Source organism: Poecilia latipinna, unplaced genomic scaffold (assembly GCF_001443285.1).
Source record: "Poecilia latipinna isolate Pla-1442-1.1 unplaced genomic scaffold, P_latipinna-1.0 Scaffold2613, whole genome shotgun sequence".
Classification (NCBI taxonomy): domain Eukaryota; kingdom Metazoa; phylum Chordata; class Actinopteri; order Cyprinodontiformes; family Poeciliidae; genus Poecilia; species Poecilia latipinna.
In genome coordinates, this window is record NW_015115229.1 from 64,754 (window position 1) to 80,128 (window position 15,375).

The window sequence follows — 15,375 nt, forward strand, 5'->3', positions numbered from 1 at the left end:
TTTATGGCAGAGATAAAATCATTCAGCAGGTAGCATATCATTGCCCTAATTCCCATTTGAACCACTGACATGTGGCCCAATTACTGGGTTTCCATTTAACTTGCTGTCTAATAAAAAAAAAGCTCACTGTCCTCAAATACCTGACACACATATGTGAGATAATTGTGTCACAAGAACTGACACTCACAAAGTAATGCAATATTAAATGCATTTTTTTCTTGACGTGCATATAATTAATATATATTTGTATTTATTCATATTTTTTTTGCATTAAAAACAGGCAAATCAGTCTACTATATACGTAAACAATTCCATTAGGCTTTGGGTGTTTGATTTTGGTAATTCTAACTGACCTAAACACAGAAAAGAAAAAAAAAAGTTTTTATTCGTGTATGTAAACTTCTGGTTTCAGCTGTATCTATTTTGGTGGTGTGATAAGCTTTTGCTTCTAAATAACATTTTTCCAAGGCTAAGTTTGTTTAGCTAGCTGTCATTTACTGTAATGTGACCTTAACTGTGAGCACATCAGCAGACATCTCCCTAAAAATGACACATCACACAGTTGTTATTTTAGTGCATCCATTCGACACCATCAATGGTAGTTTTCCACAGCTGTAGCCTCAGGAGGAGGATTGACTGCTGAATGGAAGAGTACGGACCGCAGCAGGTGTGGGGGAAATATGTAAATACGTGGTGGTCCTCGCGCGCTGATTGGCTGTCGTTGAGTGACTGCGTGGGATCTGATTGGCTGGCTCGAGGAGGCACGTAGCACTGGGGGGAAAGTATGCAGCAGCACGCTGTAGCACGAGAACGCCCGGTGCCTGCGTAAGCTGTGACGGAATAGGAGGCAGGCTGGATATAAAGTGAAATGCCTCGAGGTACAATTCAGTAAAGAGACAAGCGGAGAGAACAGCATCAGGACTACAAATCAAATTTAAATACTTTAAAAAACTTTATATCTCTTGGAGTTTCGTCCAGAGTTTGGTGTTTCAGATCTTTATATCAACTGACGTCTGGGAAGACTGTCGGAAGAAGAAGAAAAGATGAAATGCATTATAGGAATTGGCGGGTAGGTGTCCTTTATTTTACAAATGAGGAGCTTTTTTAAAAATATATATATAGCTATACATTATTTGTAATTCCTGCTGTAAAAGTTGCAGAAAAGTTAAAACTTGCTTGTAGTAATGTTGAAACAAGTCATTCACTGTTTCTGTCTTTATTTAAAGGAACATATGTAGTTTAAAAAAACAACAAACAGTTTTTAACATTTAATCTGTCTCTAATTAAGGTTTTTGTAAGTCTGTGGTTGATGTCATCTTAATGTCCACATGTTTTATCGGCCGCCCGCCGGAAAAAAAATTAAAGTCACATCCGGTTTGGTTTGTTGTCATAAATCGAGCGGGACTTTTGAAAATTCACCGCGTGATTTTCTTCAAAAGTGGAGGGAGATTTATCTATTTCACCTACAGCCTCTACATTATTTACCTTTATTGTGTTTATCAGTTACTTTTTATTTAGGCCTTTTAGTCAGGAAGTTGTGGGTTTTTATTGCATTCTTGAAAAAACATTTTTGTTTGACTTTAAACAGAACTTTGTAATTTTTATTTTGAGCTCTTTCCTGAGAAATGTTTTTATACAATTGTAACTCCTAAACTTGAAGCCATATTAATTAGTAGAATTAACAGATATTTTAGAAAAAGTTACTTTTTTGAGATTGAAACCTAAATTACAATCTAAACAACACACACAACATAACTGTTATTTATCAGCTATTTGAAGTGAAGCAGTACTCATTTTGTGTAATTTTCTTTGTTTTTTACAGGGTTACTAATGGTGGTAAAACCACTCTGACTAATAAACTGATCCAGACTTTGCCCAACTGCTGTGTTGTGCACCAGGATGACTTTTTCAAAGTGAGTCTCACCGAGCGATTGGTTAGGTTTATTGTGATAATTTGGCATGTTTTCCATTCATTGCTACTTCCTGAGCTTTGTATGTAATCAGAGTGGAAGGTCTGGCCTTTGGAAGCCTTCTCTTCCCCCCATTTCCTTCATTCCCATGCAATTCCTTTTCTATGCTGATCACATTTTCTTTTGTTCTTAAGTTTTCTATTATTTGCTTTTATTCTTAGTCTCTTCTAATCATCTAACTTAATACTAAATATAATTTTTTTTCTTCTTTTTATCTGTTCTCCACAATATTATATTTGCATACTAACTCTTGCTTAGTTTTATGCATGTCATCTGCTTTGTGCCTTCTGTTTTTGCCTTCCTCACTCGTTTAGCCTAACCTTTGTGGCATGTGAGTGAGATCTGCAAGTGTTCAGAGCCGTGAGGTTCCAGCAATGTTTTATTGGTGACTGTTATTTCAGAAACCCGATCAAATAGAAGTCGGGGAGGACGGCTTTAGGCAGTGGGATGGTAAGACTTCACTGAAGACTGCCAGCGACTCATATTTGACCTTATATCTAATGTAGTAGACCCCATCCTCTGCAGTTGCATCAGTTAGAGCTAAAACACTCATTTGTAGTAACATCCAAGCAGCAAACACATTCATAAATCATTACAGCTGTTGTTGGGATTTTTTTCTAACCTCCTCTCGTTGTTTCTATTATTTTCTTTCTTTCTCTCTGCCTGTCTCGTGCTCCACAGTGATCACAGCTATGGACATGGAAGCCATGACCAACACGATAAAAGGCTGGATGGAGAACCCGGCAAAGTTCGCCCGCTCCCACGGCGTCGCCCTGGCTCCTGTTCCCGACGTGGCCAACCCTGACGAGCAGATCCACATCCTGATCGTTGAGGGCTTCCTGCTCTACAACTACCGGTATGTTGATTGACTGTTTACTTTTTGCATGGCTGACTGTTTATTTGAATCGAGTTAGGGATGTAGCTCTCGTTTGTTCTTGCTGTGAATGCAGCAGCCATCTTGGCTAGGTTACAGCTTCTATGTTCCAGACTAAAAGAAGTGCCAGAGATTGAGCCATCTTGGTTCTCTGGAACCCGAAGATTCACGTTTGCAGATGTTGTAAGGGTGTCGTTAGTTCTGTTGGGTCACGTGCTAATTTTGGATTGCTCCCATTTGCTCATGCTCACTAGCAAGCAGATTTGAGTTTGGTCTGCAGGCAGAGATAAGGCTTTCATCAGAAGGAGGCTCTGAGTGGTCGTTTGCAGTCACAGCAGGGTGGTGGGTACTCAGTGTACTAGTGATGAGTGTTAAGCAGGCTGCAGATGTATAGATAAAGGACGGCATGAACAGTTGTGTAACTCTGCTCTTTTACATGGAGGACGTCATGTGACGTGTGGTTAACACCTTTGTTTCTCCCCTTTAGGCCCTTGCTGGATGTTTTCAACAAGTGCTATTACATCGCAATCCCCTACGAGGAGTGCAAAAGAAGGAGAAGGTGAGCTGATTTTGTGCTCTCACAGTGTTCTACATTAATCTTATTGGTCATTCACTTACTTTATTTATTATTGTGATTTTAGTACCAGACAATACACAGTCCCTGATCCTCCTGGCCTGTTTGACGGTCATGTGTGGCCCATGTACCTGAAGCACAGAAAGCAGATGGAAGACCTCGGTTTGAATATTGGTACGATGCGATCACTGTCTATGTTTGTAAGCCAAATCTCATCGTGGTGTCCCACCCGTCTGTGGTTGGAGTTTTTATCAGTTTGTGGTGTAAAAATGTGTTTTGTGTTTTGTCGCAGAGTACCTCGATGGTTTGAAATCCAAAGAAGAAATCTACGACCAGGTGTATGAGGACATTCAGAACAACCTGCTCAATCGTTTATAGGTAAGAAGGAAGGACTTGAAGTTTTGAAGTTGTGATGGGAAATGTATTTAAATATTTATAACATTTTGCATGTAAAATGTGAGACCTTGTCTAACATTATTTAATTTTTTTTTGTTTTGCAGCAGGAGGACTCTTCTTCACACCTGTACAGATTTTGTAAATACCCAATGATTCTTTTTTTATAATGTGTATTTTTTTTTTGTACATAGAAAGGAGCCATGTTAACTTATGTTGTTTTTACCTTCTTCTCATGGACAAAATGTTTTTGTTTCATTAAAAGTTCACTAGTCGTCATTATTTTTGTCATGCCGTTGACCATTGTTGGACCACTGGTCTCCACCAGTGTCTCCTTCCAATAAACACACGAGTTTCTGTTAAATACAGATCATCAAAACATCTTTGTGTGGTTTTTGTCTGTTTTACTATCAACATTTCTACTACTTAACTTAACGTAGAAAAATAAGTTTAGTTTTATGTAGTTGTATAATTGGTGGTATTTCTGAGATCAAAACCGATGTGACAAACTTCCCCATCTCTTGCAGAGTTTTTGACAGTTTATAGATTAATCATAACGGCTGGTTTTCCTTTTGTTTGCCATTAATAAGTCACACTGATTAACTGAAGTGCAATATATTCATCTACATACCTGAAACTCACTTTGGAAATGTTTTGATACTAAGATTAAAACAAATGGGAAATAAACTCTCAAAGTGAGATTTATAGAGTTACTCTATTTTAGAATTGATGTCAGTTTTTTTAAGTCTACAAAACACTCATGATTTAACAAGTGTGGCAATTATATTTTCTTGGAGCCTAACTGGTTTGAAAGCTCTTTTTTTTTCAACTATGAAATGACATCATTTGAAAACTTTTTTTTTTTTTTTTTTGTCTGGCAGAAACAAATCTGGGAGGGGATAGAGACCTTTGATGCTAAAATTACAATTAGTAAGTTGGTGGAAACAAATCAAAATATGCACTTTGTTTCTGAAAACGTCTGAAATAAAGTGGGAAAACAGTTTCTGACAAGTATGTAGAACATAATAAAGTTGAAAGATGGTTACAGGATCTCCTGAATGAGAATGTTGGCTTCTGTGAATTTTATTAAGCTACTATCTTGTACACTAGTTGGTGTACAATTCAATTTCCCAGACACCTCCATAAAACAATCAAGGGGAAATCACTTAACCGAGACCCTTTGCATCTATTTTAGAAACAGGAAGCGCTCAGTCAAATCACTACTATACGTCTGTCCTCGTGGGTGTTTCCAGTTTTACAACCCCAAAATAACTGTCCTCACTCGTCTTAAGTAGATGCTGGAGTAGGTCACAGACTACCCAAAAGATTTAGGCTATTAGCACAAGATTATACTCACTTACGGCTCATAGTTCTCTAAGCACGTGCTGCTGGTATCTCCTATATATGTTTCTGCACTACATGTATAAATAGATCAGGATAATTTCACATTTCCCTAAAGAGAACATCATGGTCAAGTGTAGGATATCAGGTAAGTGTTAAATTTAAGCTTCCTCTCTCCAAAGTAGGTGGAAGTTCAATTACTTGAGATACATTTTTTCCCCCACTCCCTTAAAGTTTTCAGCTTGCTTTAGTGATTGAAAATAGCTTGATAAAGTTTCCCAGCAGGTATTTCTCTCTCTGACTGCTGCTCCTGATGAATCTGTCTGAAAAAATCTGCTGTGACTCAGGGATTCTGGCCATTTGTTGGCACCTTTTTGCAACAGCAGCCATTCTGACATCAGCTGTAGGTATGTGTGATCTGTCATGTGGGTGTCATATGGATGCTGGGTGGCAAGGCGATTATTGTAACATCCTAACAGGTGGTGGCACACAAAGCCCCCTTTGGCTTGGACTCACTGTGCTAAAAGTGACACCAGCATAGATGACGCCTGCCAGGACAAACACAAATAAAGACGCGTTTCACATAATGGAGCATCGCAGTTCTGCGGTACGCTGTTGGAATAATTTTCCATCCCCATCAGAGGCTTCCCAGTGTGAATAGGTAGCTCCATTATCCCAAACTGAGTAAAGAGCAGCCTCGGTGCAGAAAGCTTCCTGCAAAAACATGAGCTGATTTCATCTTTCCTCCAGCATAAGACAGAAGCCCTTTCACTATTTCCACCCAAGAATGAACCACAACTCTGAGGACATCTATTTCTGCTTTACTGCTGGTACTCGGTGTCCTCAATGACACATGTAAAAACACTGTTGAACTACTTCCTGTTTTTGTGGGCGTTACACGCCTTTTTTGGAACAGAGTGCTGTGCTGGGTGGTTTTACACCACACTGCATCACAATGAGACGATGTGCATAACGTGCTGCACGCAAGGCGGCGAGGAACACTGGAAACGAGCTTGATTAGAACAAAAGGTCCAACTGGTTTTCTGTCTGCAGAAAACAGTTTTGCGCATTTGGTCCAAAATGGTACAGATTCAGAATATGATCGTGTGGACTGTTTAGTGCATGAAAAGTGTCTCTCTTAGTAGTGTAACTACTGAGATGTAAATGAAAGTGACAGGCTGTAGTAATAATAATAATCTGCTCACAGTCTCAACTGAACCTTTGCCCTGTATTTATGTCCCACCGCAGGCACACATGCACAATGCTTTCCTCCTGTTGGTCACATTCATGCATGTGTACATATATATGTTTAGGCCGCTTAGAGTGAAGGAAGTCTGCTGTTAGTTCTTTGATTACAGAGTGTGCTACTGTCTTTTTTCCCTGTTCCCTCTGACTGTGGCTGCCTGTCTGTCTGCACGTCTCGGCAGCCAGCATGACTAAGGACAAAATAGAAGGAAACAAAGGCAAAGGTGAAAGATTCTCACATTCCTTCAGCGTAGAAACTGTTTATTACCACAATCTGGCAGCGATTAGAGCTGGTGTTTGGTTTTTGTTCTTTTTTGTTGTTGTTTTGCTTTTTGTAGGGCTCATTCAAAGAGAAAAGATCTGAAATATGAGATAAGTAAAGCAGGATCGGAAACTGTTCTCATACGAGTGGTTAAGGTTTTTACAAAGTTGTTTTTTTTTTTTACACAAAACATTAGGGGTTATTTATAATAGAAAAATTCATGAAACATTGCACAACTACCCAAAAGCAGTTCTTTATTGTATTTTCACGTTGTTCTTTCAAAGTCACCAACTCAAAGTTTTTGCCGCTCACACTATTATATTGAACACTGAACAATCTAAGGACATTTTACACAATGCAAAGTTTGTGTGTGATCTAGATGCCAGTGTTTGGGTAAGCATGTGTGACGTTTGAAGAAGAAACCTTAAACAGTCACCCATAATTGTTGAAGACTAAAGGGAAACATAATGGAGGACAATGCATTAAAAAAGCTTGTAAACCTCATTAAATTGAAACAGTGTGTTAAAAGGGAACGGCTTGGCCAAGATCCCCTCTTAGAAAGAGCCCAAGAAAGTTTTACAGGAAACAATTATTTTAAATTATAGTATTGCAGGGAATTTACAGGGAGTTTGGCAAATAAAACGCATCGGCTTACTTGTTTGGACCAGGATTATACAAGAATCCAATCCTTTGCTTGGATCCTGGTCACATTTCTAGAGACAGGTTACAATAAGGAAGAAATAATTTAATTTAATCTGAGTTCCACAGTTGCTCCAGTCACACTCCAATGTTGCTGACAGCAACGTCTTTTTGAGTTCCCTGAGGATCTAAGAGCTGGAAAATTGGCATTATGAAATGCAAACAGTGTCACATATCTGTGTAGATTTTAAAGAGCGGCTTGTTGCTTAACAGCCTAGGATGCCAGCTAAATTAAACTCCACTGTTACGTGTGAGAGGGCTGTAAATAAACCTGACCTTAAAGTAACCCCTACATGAAAAGAGACCTAATTATGTAACATGTATCTAGGAAAAGTTATTGGATGGTTTATGGTTTGAATTTATTCTTAGTAATTCATTGATATTGTATATTAAACATTTTTCGCCTCATCATTGTTTTGAAACAGTGGAAAGGCCTCATATTTGATGAAGACCTCAAGAAACCTTGACTCACACGATTACGGAGGAAATGCCAGATTTTCTGTGGGGACTCAGCGCCCCCATCTGGCAGAAAGGTAAATTAGAACTGTGATCACCGGACACTATTTTTTATTTCTAATACGCTAAGTAGGTTTAAAAAAAAAAACTCACCTTAAATAAATGTTTGGTCTTTGGGCTGTCTGAGCTTAAGTTGTGTTGTTTTAGCTGACACTGACTTTATTGATTTTAACATTTTATGCTGAATTCACATCCCTGTGTTTCCCCCCACCCCTAACGTTGCAGATAAAAAGGCATTGGAAGAAAAATGATACTTAATGTTTTCCCAATTAAAAATCTGGAAAGAGGGCACCTGTGAATGGTCATTTCCAAGTATTGTCACAAATACTGAAATGTGACTTTAATTAGGACATAATGGCTTCAACTAAAAATCCTGGCTGCATCTAGAGTTGTTGTCCTGCTGAACCTCTAACTCACTCAGAAATCTTTAGTAGCCTCTAGATTTTCTTCCAGAACTGCACTTTACTGAGATCCATCAAGACTCCAATCAACTCTCTCTATGCAGTTTCGCTGAGTCTGCAAAAGGAGCAGCATAATGTTGTCACCACCATGTTTTGACATGGGGCAGTGTGTCCTCAGTTAGATTTATTTCACGTTTTTGTATGTTGGCCAAAAAAGATCAGTTTTGTCGAATGGGACTAAACCACCTTCTTCCACATGTTTACTGTTTCCCCCAAACAACCTGTGGTCCGTTAAGGGGATTTCTTCTTCTGAGTTTTCCATAAAAAACACAACTTTCCCCCCTTCAACACACTTTTTCACTTGAGTTTTTGATCCCAAAATGAATGTGAACCTCTGGTGGGTCTCTGGCTGATTCTCTCATGCTCTCTCTATTAGTTTAGGTTGACAGCAATGTCTTGGTTTAAAATTGCACCAAACGCCTCCATTTTATACCATTAGTTTAACCTGTCGAATGTGTTCCTTGGTCTTTATGATATTTTTTGTTCTCTAATGTTGTTAAAACAAACAAACAAAAACATTCTGGCCTTACAGAAAAAAATATATTTGCTGATTTCTGAAAAGAACAAGTTTACGCATGCCACCTTTTTTTTTTATTTTTTTTTTTTTAGATTTCTTTATTTTAAAATTGTGCCTCTTTGGTCACATCTTCACTGACGCACACTTTAAAAACGATTCTGACCAAGAAGATTTGTACTTATGTGTTATTAGTACAATTCCTCTTACATTAATTGTACATTAATGAGTACTGTTAACGTAATTAATGTCATAACATTCAGAATTTGATTTATTTAAATCTAAAATAAAACTGTTTGCCCACATGGGTGAGACTTCCCCCCACGCCCTCCCCTCCTGCCGGTGATGCTGTGCGCAAGTGCGTGACGAAGTCAAGTGGATTTGAAACCTCTCCTCCGGGTCTAACTCGAGTATCCCTCCACTCTCATTCAGTTGTAGTTGTAGGACTTTTCAGGGAGAGAGACTAAAATCTCAGTAAGCCATGGAGAAGATCTGGTTTCTTCTTACTTGCCTTCTCGTTGTCCTGGTGCGTTTAGGCGCCGGTCAGGACCATTTACGCGCGCCTCTTGGCCCCTGGAGACAGCGCATTCAGTGGGAGAATAACGGTCAGGTGTACAGTTTGCTCAGCACTGGGACTCGGTATCGCTTGCCTTCCCAGAACAGGAGACGCACCCAGATGTTACTAACAACAAAAAACTATTTAGACCAAGTCAGCCCTCCTGTTACGCTCATGAGAGCCACCAGAACTAGGTCTATGAGCCTCCAAGGCTCGGATCACTCTGAGCAAAATGACCAAATAGACACGTCGCTTCTCGGAGCAGACGTGCAGTACCTCCTGTCCGCGGATCGGACCGGCACACAGAGTCAGTCCAATGTGGCTATGGATTACCACTCAAGCCAGGCTCCGGCTAACAGTAGCGCTGCTGTTTTCAGCCAGGAGTTTTCCGGCAGCGGAATCCCCAGAGGAGGCAGGGGTACTGCTGCGGAGGACAGCGGCGCGCAGCAGACCACCGCGCCACCAGCAAGAGCGCAGGACTTGACGCACAGCCAAGTCGATAGAAGCTCCCCTGAGGGCTCGGATTCAGTCCACACATCTGCTCGGGTCAACCTGGCTAGTGACGGTCGAGTCACCCAGCAGACCAGAACGCAATCCCTGACCAGAGTCACTCCAGAGGTGGACGATTCCAGCAACGCTGTTGAGATTCAGTTCCCTCCGAGGAGTCCAGATACAACAGGTGTAGGTGACCCTCGGGATCCGCACAGCATCCACCACAGGAACTCGGTTTTCTATAATGTTTACCCAGCTGACCGCAGGAACAGGCAGAACGCGCGCAACCCACCCGGCACCGGCCACGGCACCAGGTTCTTTCACAACGGTGAGACGAACAACAGACTGGATAGTAATTAGTTTGTCCGACATCAACCGTAAACCAGGATCCAGAGCCGGTCAAAAGCTTTATGGGGCCCTAAGCAGAATCTTCTAAAACCCACCAGGCCCCACAGTTCAATCCTCTAATATAATCTAAACGTTTCTCCGTCATACATCTACCACTGTTATGTTTACAGCTGAAAGATAAATAATATGTGTTCAAAACATTGGAATCATTTTCAGTTTACCAACAGTCATTTCCATACCACATTGGATTTTAAATTACGCTAATTCAGATTCGGTTTCTAAAAGTGTTTTCTTTTTTCAGACTGAGCTCCAAGTTCTGCTTCAGCCAATTTCATTGCATGTTATATTTTTATGTACTCACTCTTCTCACAAATATTTATATAGTGTGCGCGTAATATTTCTGAATGTTTGTAAGTACAACAATAAGAATTTTTATTCTTATGGAAATTCTGTTTTGGCTGTTTTTCAGTTTTAAGTCATTTAACAGAATGCTTCAAATCAGTCCTCAAAGACATGGCTTTAGACAAATGGGTAGAAAATAGATATATTTATTCTGAGAACTTTGTTATTCCTTCTGCTGTTTCACTGATTGTGCTGCAACAAAATGTGCCACCTATAGGAACATCTTTAGCTTGTATCAATAGACCGGTTTACAGTCTATTCCACTGAAGTTATACAATAACAAGTAATTTAATTTGTGTATAAAAAGCCTTGAAACATATTGTAGGAGCATCTTATTCCACCATGCTAATCATAGCATTAGGTTGATTAAATGGGTTATTCAGAGTCGTTTTGGTTTTCAATCACCATCCATCGCGCCAGCTGGTTAGGTTTGATATCCTGTTTGCAACTAAATCACAAGACCAGCCACACAAATTTACATATTTTATCTTTGAGTAACTTACATTTTATTATTGGCAGATCTGCCAGACCTAATCCCTGACCCGTACTACATCCAAGCAGCCTCGTACATCCAGAGAGTACAGATGTATGCACTTCGCTGTGCAGCTGAGGAGAACTGCCTTTCCAGGTACAGTTATGTTCAACAACAAAAATTCACCATTTTTGTTGTTCTCAGGACCATATACAGTTTTTTTTTCCATGTAGTCATGTTGCAACCACAAACATTTAGATATTGTATTGGGATTTTATGTGGGAGACATCATGACATAGGTAGGGCGTAGCTGTGCTGTGAAGCATTCTTTTCTAGATGTCTTGCAAAGGAAAATCTAAAAATGTGGCATGCATGGCAGTAACATATAATGATTTTAAAAAACTACTCCATTGTTGCTCTGGCTGAATATTTTTGGGTCACTGTTCACCTGGAAACTGAACCTCTAGCATCTTCACAGCATGATGCTGCCGCCATCATGCTTTACAGTGGGGATGATTTATGCAGATGTATCTGATCAGACCTCTTTCCTCCACAACATGTTATGGAAAATGGCAAACAGGACTTTTCATGAGTTTCTTTCTACACTGTCTTTCTTCACTTGTGGTCATCAGATTAAAAGGAGTTGAATATAAATGTTTGCAGGTTTTTATTGTAAAAAAAAAGAAAAAAGAAAAAGGAAAGCATGTCATTATCCTTCAACTTCACAATTCTAATCTATTTTGTGTTAGTCAAACACAGTCCCATAAAACACATGGAAATCTCTAGCTGTAACGTGCCAATATGTGTAAAAGGTTCAAGCTGTAGGAACACATTCTCAATGCAATGTGTATCTAGCTGTTCACGCGGACTTGTTCAACAAATGGGATTAAATTGGAGTTAATATGTTTGAATTTGTCCATTTGATTGGCTGCCATCTGAAGAATTAACGAAGACAGTCATTAGGACTGAGGCTGCAACATGAGGATAGCTGGCTGTCCTCATGCTTGTTGGCTACTTGGATGTAGCAGCTCAGTGGCAGAGCGGCTGCGCACAAACCTGGCCACTGCTCAGGATTTCTCTCCTCTGATCAGCGGAGGATCTAAGGAGCCGCGCTGCCAAGGAAAACAAACCCTGAAATGAAAGGCAAAAGGATTTCAGAGCTGAAAAGATAAGCCACCAATTCATGACTCAAACCCAGCACTGCAGTAAATCTGCTGCGCAGGGCGATCAGAGGGAATTTAAAGTGCAGTGAAGTGTATGTCAGGAGGACGGCGTTATGTAAAGATGCAGTTATTCAAACCTGCACGTGCTCTGAGTAGCTGACTTGGATTTCCTTTCTCTGCAGGTCTGCATATCGTCCGAGCGTGAGTGACCTGGAGTACAGAGTCTTGCTGCGCTTCCCACAGAGAGTGAAGAACCAGGGAACTGCAGACTTCCTTCCAGTCAAACCCAGACATGAATGGGAATGGCACAGCTGTCACCAGTGAGTTCCCTCATAAAAACATCTAACAGCCCCAGCTCATAAAGGTAAAGAGCAGGAAATCAACCCATCCAAAACCAGTCAAAGCAACATCCACTTAGAAAGAGTGCCGGTAATAATAACACATGCACACATATGAGCAACTCAAGTTTTGTTTTCTTTGTCCCAGAATACAAAATGTCCAATTAAGTGATGTTAAATGTGATGAGGAAGTGAGACAACCAATGAAATGAGAGGAAGATAGATTGTCTTTTCCACACTCTGGTCAGCGACTTTTCAATTTTGGTCTAATCTGACCAGAGCACTTTTTGTGTCCGTTAAACGCTTTTGGCCAGCTGCCTAAAGCCAGGAATATTATGTTTAAAGTGTGCATGTAGACATCTGAATCAGCAGATTAGCAAACAATAAATGGTTTGCCTACTATTGATCAAGGCACTCTTAGAAAAGTCTGGTTTCTTGAAAGCAAAACAAAGTGATTAGGGATGCCTCAAGACTTTTTTGCACAGTACAGTACTGTCCCCTTTGCGACAACTCACAGAAACCTTAGTTTCCACAGTGTGTTCAGCTCAAACCAGCCCCCCCTTTTCTGAGTGTGTTTGTTTGCATGTCCGACTCTCTGCAGACATTACCACAGCATGGAGGCCTTCAGTAACTACGACCTTCTGGACGTCGCCACTGGACAGAAGGTTGCTGAGGGACACAAAGCCAGCTTCTGTCTGGAGGACACCTCATGTGACCCGGGAGTACGGCGACGCTTTGCCTGCACTGCTCACACACAGGCTAGTCTGCACGAATGTTACTCACTTTTTGTCATTTCTACTTTATAATTTCATCTTATTGTTGATTTTAGATCATTTACTGGTGTTTAAGTCTCATTTCCTGAACATATAAAATGCATTAACCCGGCATTTAAGCAGAAAACATGAGTAAAATGAGCTTGGTTTGTTTTAAGGGGCTTGGTCCTGGATGCTATGATACATATCATGCTAACATTGACTGCCAGTGGATCGATATCACTGACGTGCCACCTGGAAATTACGTTCTGAAGGTAGAACTGCAGATCAAAACAGCTGCTTCCGCATTTCATTGATTTACCTCTGTAAAATTTTCATTTAACCAGAATCTATCTTGCACGTCACCGTTTTCTGTTTGCCAGGTGACGGTGAACCCCTCCCAGCTGGTCCAGGAGTCTGACTTCTCCAACAACGAGGTCAGGTGTGACGTCAGATACACGGGAAGCTACGTCCAGGCAAGAAACTGCAGGATTGTTGTGTAAGTCCAACGCGTAGCGCCTGTTTTTTCCAATGTGACTCGAGCAGAGACAACTTAAAGTTAATCAGTGTCGTCCCTGTTTTCCAGGAGCTGACCTGCAGAAGACACAGACGTGTGCTTAGTAACCTTTAGTTGTTCTTCAAGTAAAGCTGCTAATGTTTTGATGCTGTTTCATTGTTTGCTACTCTGTAATCTTTGTATTTATGACACACTTCCTACCACACATATTGGCAACCCTGTTAAAAAGTGTCAAAAGACTCAAAAATAAGTCTTTTATTGCAATAGTGTGACCTCACACTGAGAACCTTAGTAAAATTCATCCTTTAATTTGAGTACATTTATTCAGTTTCCTCTCTCCTTTACCGTAGTTAAAGTAAGTGCTGAAGATCTCATTTTACCTTCCTTTACATCAATTACAAGTGAAGACACTCCCTACATATTCTGATCACTGTAAATCAATAAGTTAAGCATTTTAAAATGCTATATATTACATTTATTTTACAGGAATGGCTTGGTATAACAATAAGTGAGGCACTGGTAAATTTTGCAAACAATAATTAGCAAATTTTAGTTAATTGGTAATTCCTGCCCCCTTCTTAAAAAGTGTTCTGGATTTATCCTCATTTTGCTACAGTGGCAAAAGAAGAATGTATTAAAACACGTTTTATGAATCTATTCCAGACTTATTCATATGTGTGCAAGAAAATGTGTTTCCTAGATTTACATAAGTGTCAGCTATGAAGTAAAAAGCCAACTTTGCCTTATTTCTGTATTTCTAGTTGTGTGACTTTTTTCTTTCTGTCTATTTTAATGTATTTTATTGCAATGTTTGCTTTTTTTATGTTCTGGTTTGACCTGGTTTGGCACTTTGATTTTCACTCGTGTTTTAAAAAGGGCTTTATAAATAAAGTTGAGGTGAGTTTTAGTAGACATTGCCCAGTCTTTTCCACTGCGAGATTGAGCTGATAGAACAATCTTTTGAATTTTCTGGATTTCTGGTGAAACACAGGGAGGCCATTCACGACAAATTTTGAAGCAGAATTATTCCTGCTGATGAAAACATGCAATCACCAAAAACTGAGGAGCATTTTAATGTTGGGCGGTTCATTGCTTGACTCCTCTGAGAAATAGCTGCAATTATTGCACTTTGCATGTTCGTGTCTGGGAAATAGCAGGAAAATAAACACTGCATCACACCAGGTGCCTGTTTGTGTGTATTTGTTGTGCTGCGTTGCAGCGGGTGACTGATTGGGAAAACATTCATCTGGCAACAGCTCCACGTCAGTCTCCTGGGAATGTCTCGGTTTATTTGCACTTTGTCACCAGGTTTTGGTGGCACGCTGTTTAGAAGCTGGCATGTCAAAGGGTATAAATAATAAATGAAGTTTTTGTTTTTGTTGAACAGTGCTCCCTTTTTGCCTCTTTTTAATTTTGTCATCCAATAAAAATACCCCAGACTTAAACACACAGAGTTTGTTTTTCATGCTTTTATATCCTGCCACAA

At 40.0% G+C, this 15,375-nt stretch overlaps 2 protein-coding genes across 2 annotated transcripts; both read left to right on the forward strand.

Annotated features, from left to right (window-relative positions):
* Positions 1-844: 844 nt before the first annotated feature.
* Positions 845-4,192, forward strand: mibp (muscle-specific beta 1 integrin binding protein). Its single transcript, XM_015020603.1, has 8 exons — positions 845-1,069; positions 1,823-1,913; positions 2,372-2,420; positions 2,652-2,826; positions 3,332-3,403; positions 3,486-3,592; positions 3,711-3,796; positions 3,919-4,192. The coding sequence occupies exons 1-7, from the start codon at positions 1,044-1,046 to the stop codon at positions 3,794-3,796; spliced, it is 606 nt and encodes a 201-aa protein (XP_014876089.1). The 5' UTR covers positions 845-1,043; the 3' UTR covers positions 3,919-4,192.
* Positions 4,193-9,155: 4,963 nt separating this feature from the next.
* LOC106938519 (protein-lysine 6-oxidase-like) lies at positions 9,156-15,273 on the forward strand. The gene is made up of 7 exons (XM_015020593.1): positions 9,156-10,225; positions 11,167-11,275; positions 12,465-12,602; positions 13,222-13,378; positions 13,552-13,647; positions 13,756-13,871; positions 13,959-15,273. Exons 1-7 carry the CDS (start codon positions 9,331-9,333, stop codon positions 13,963-13,965), a joined length of 1,518 nt encoding a protein of 505 aa, XP_014876079.1. The 5' UTR covers positions 9,156-9,330; the 3' UTR covers positions 13,966-15,273.
* Positions 15,274-15,375: the final 102 nt, after the last annotated feature.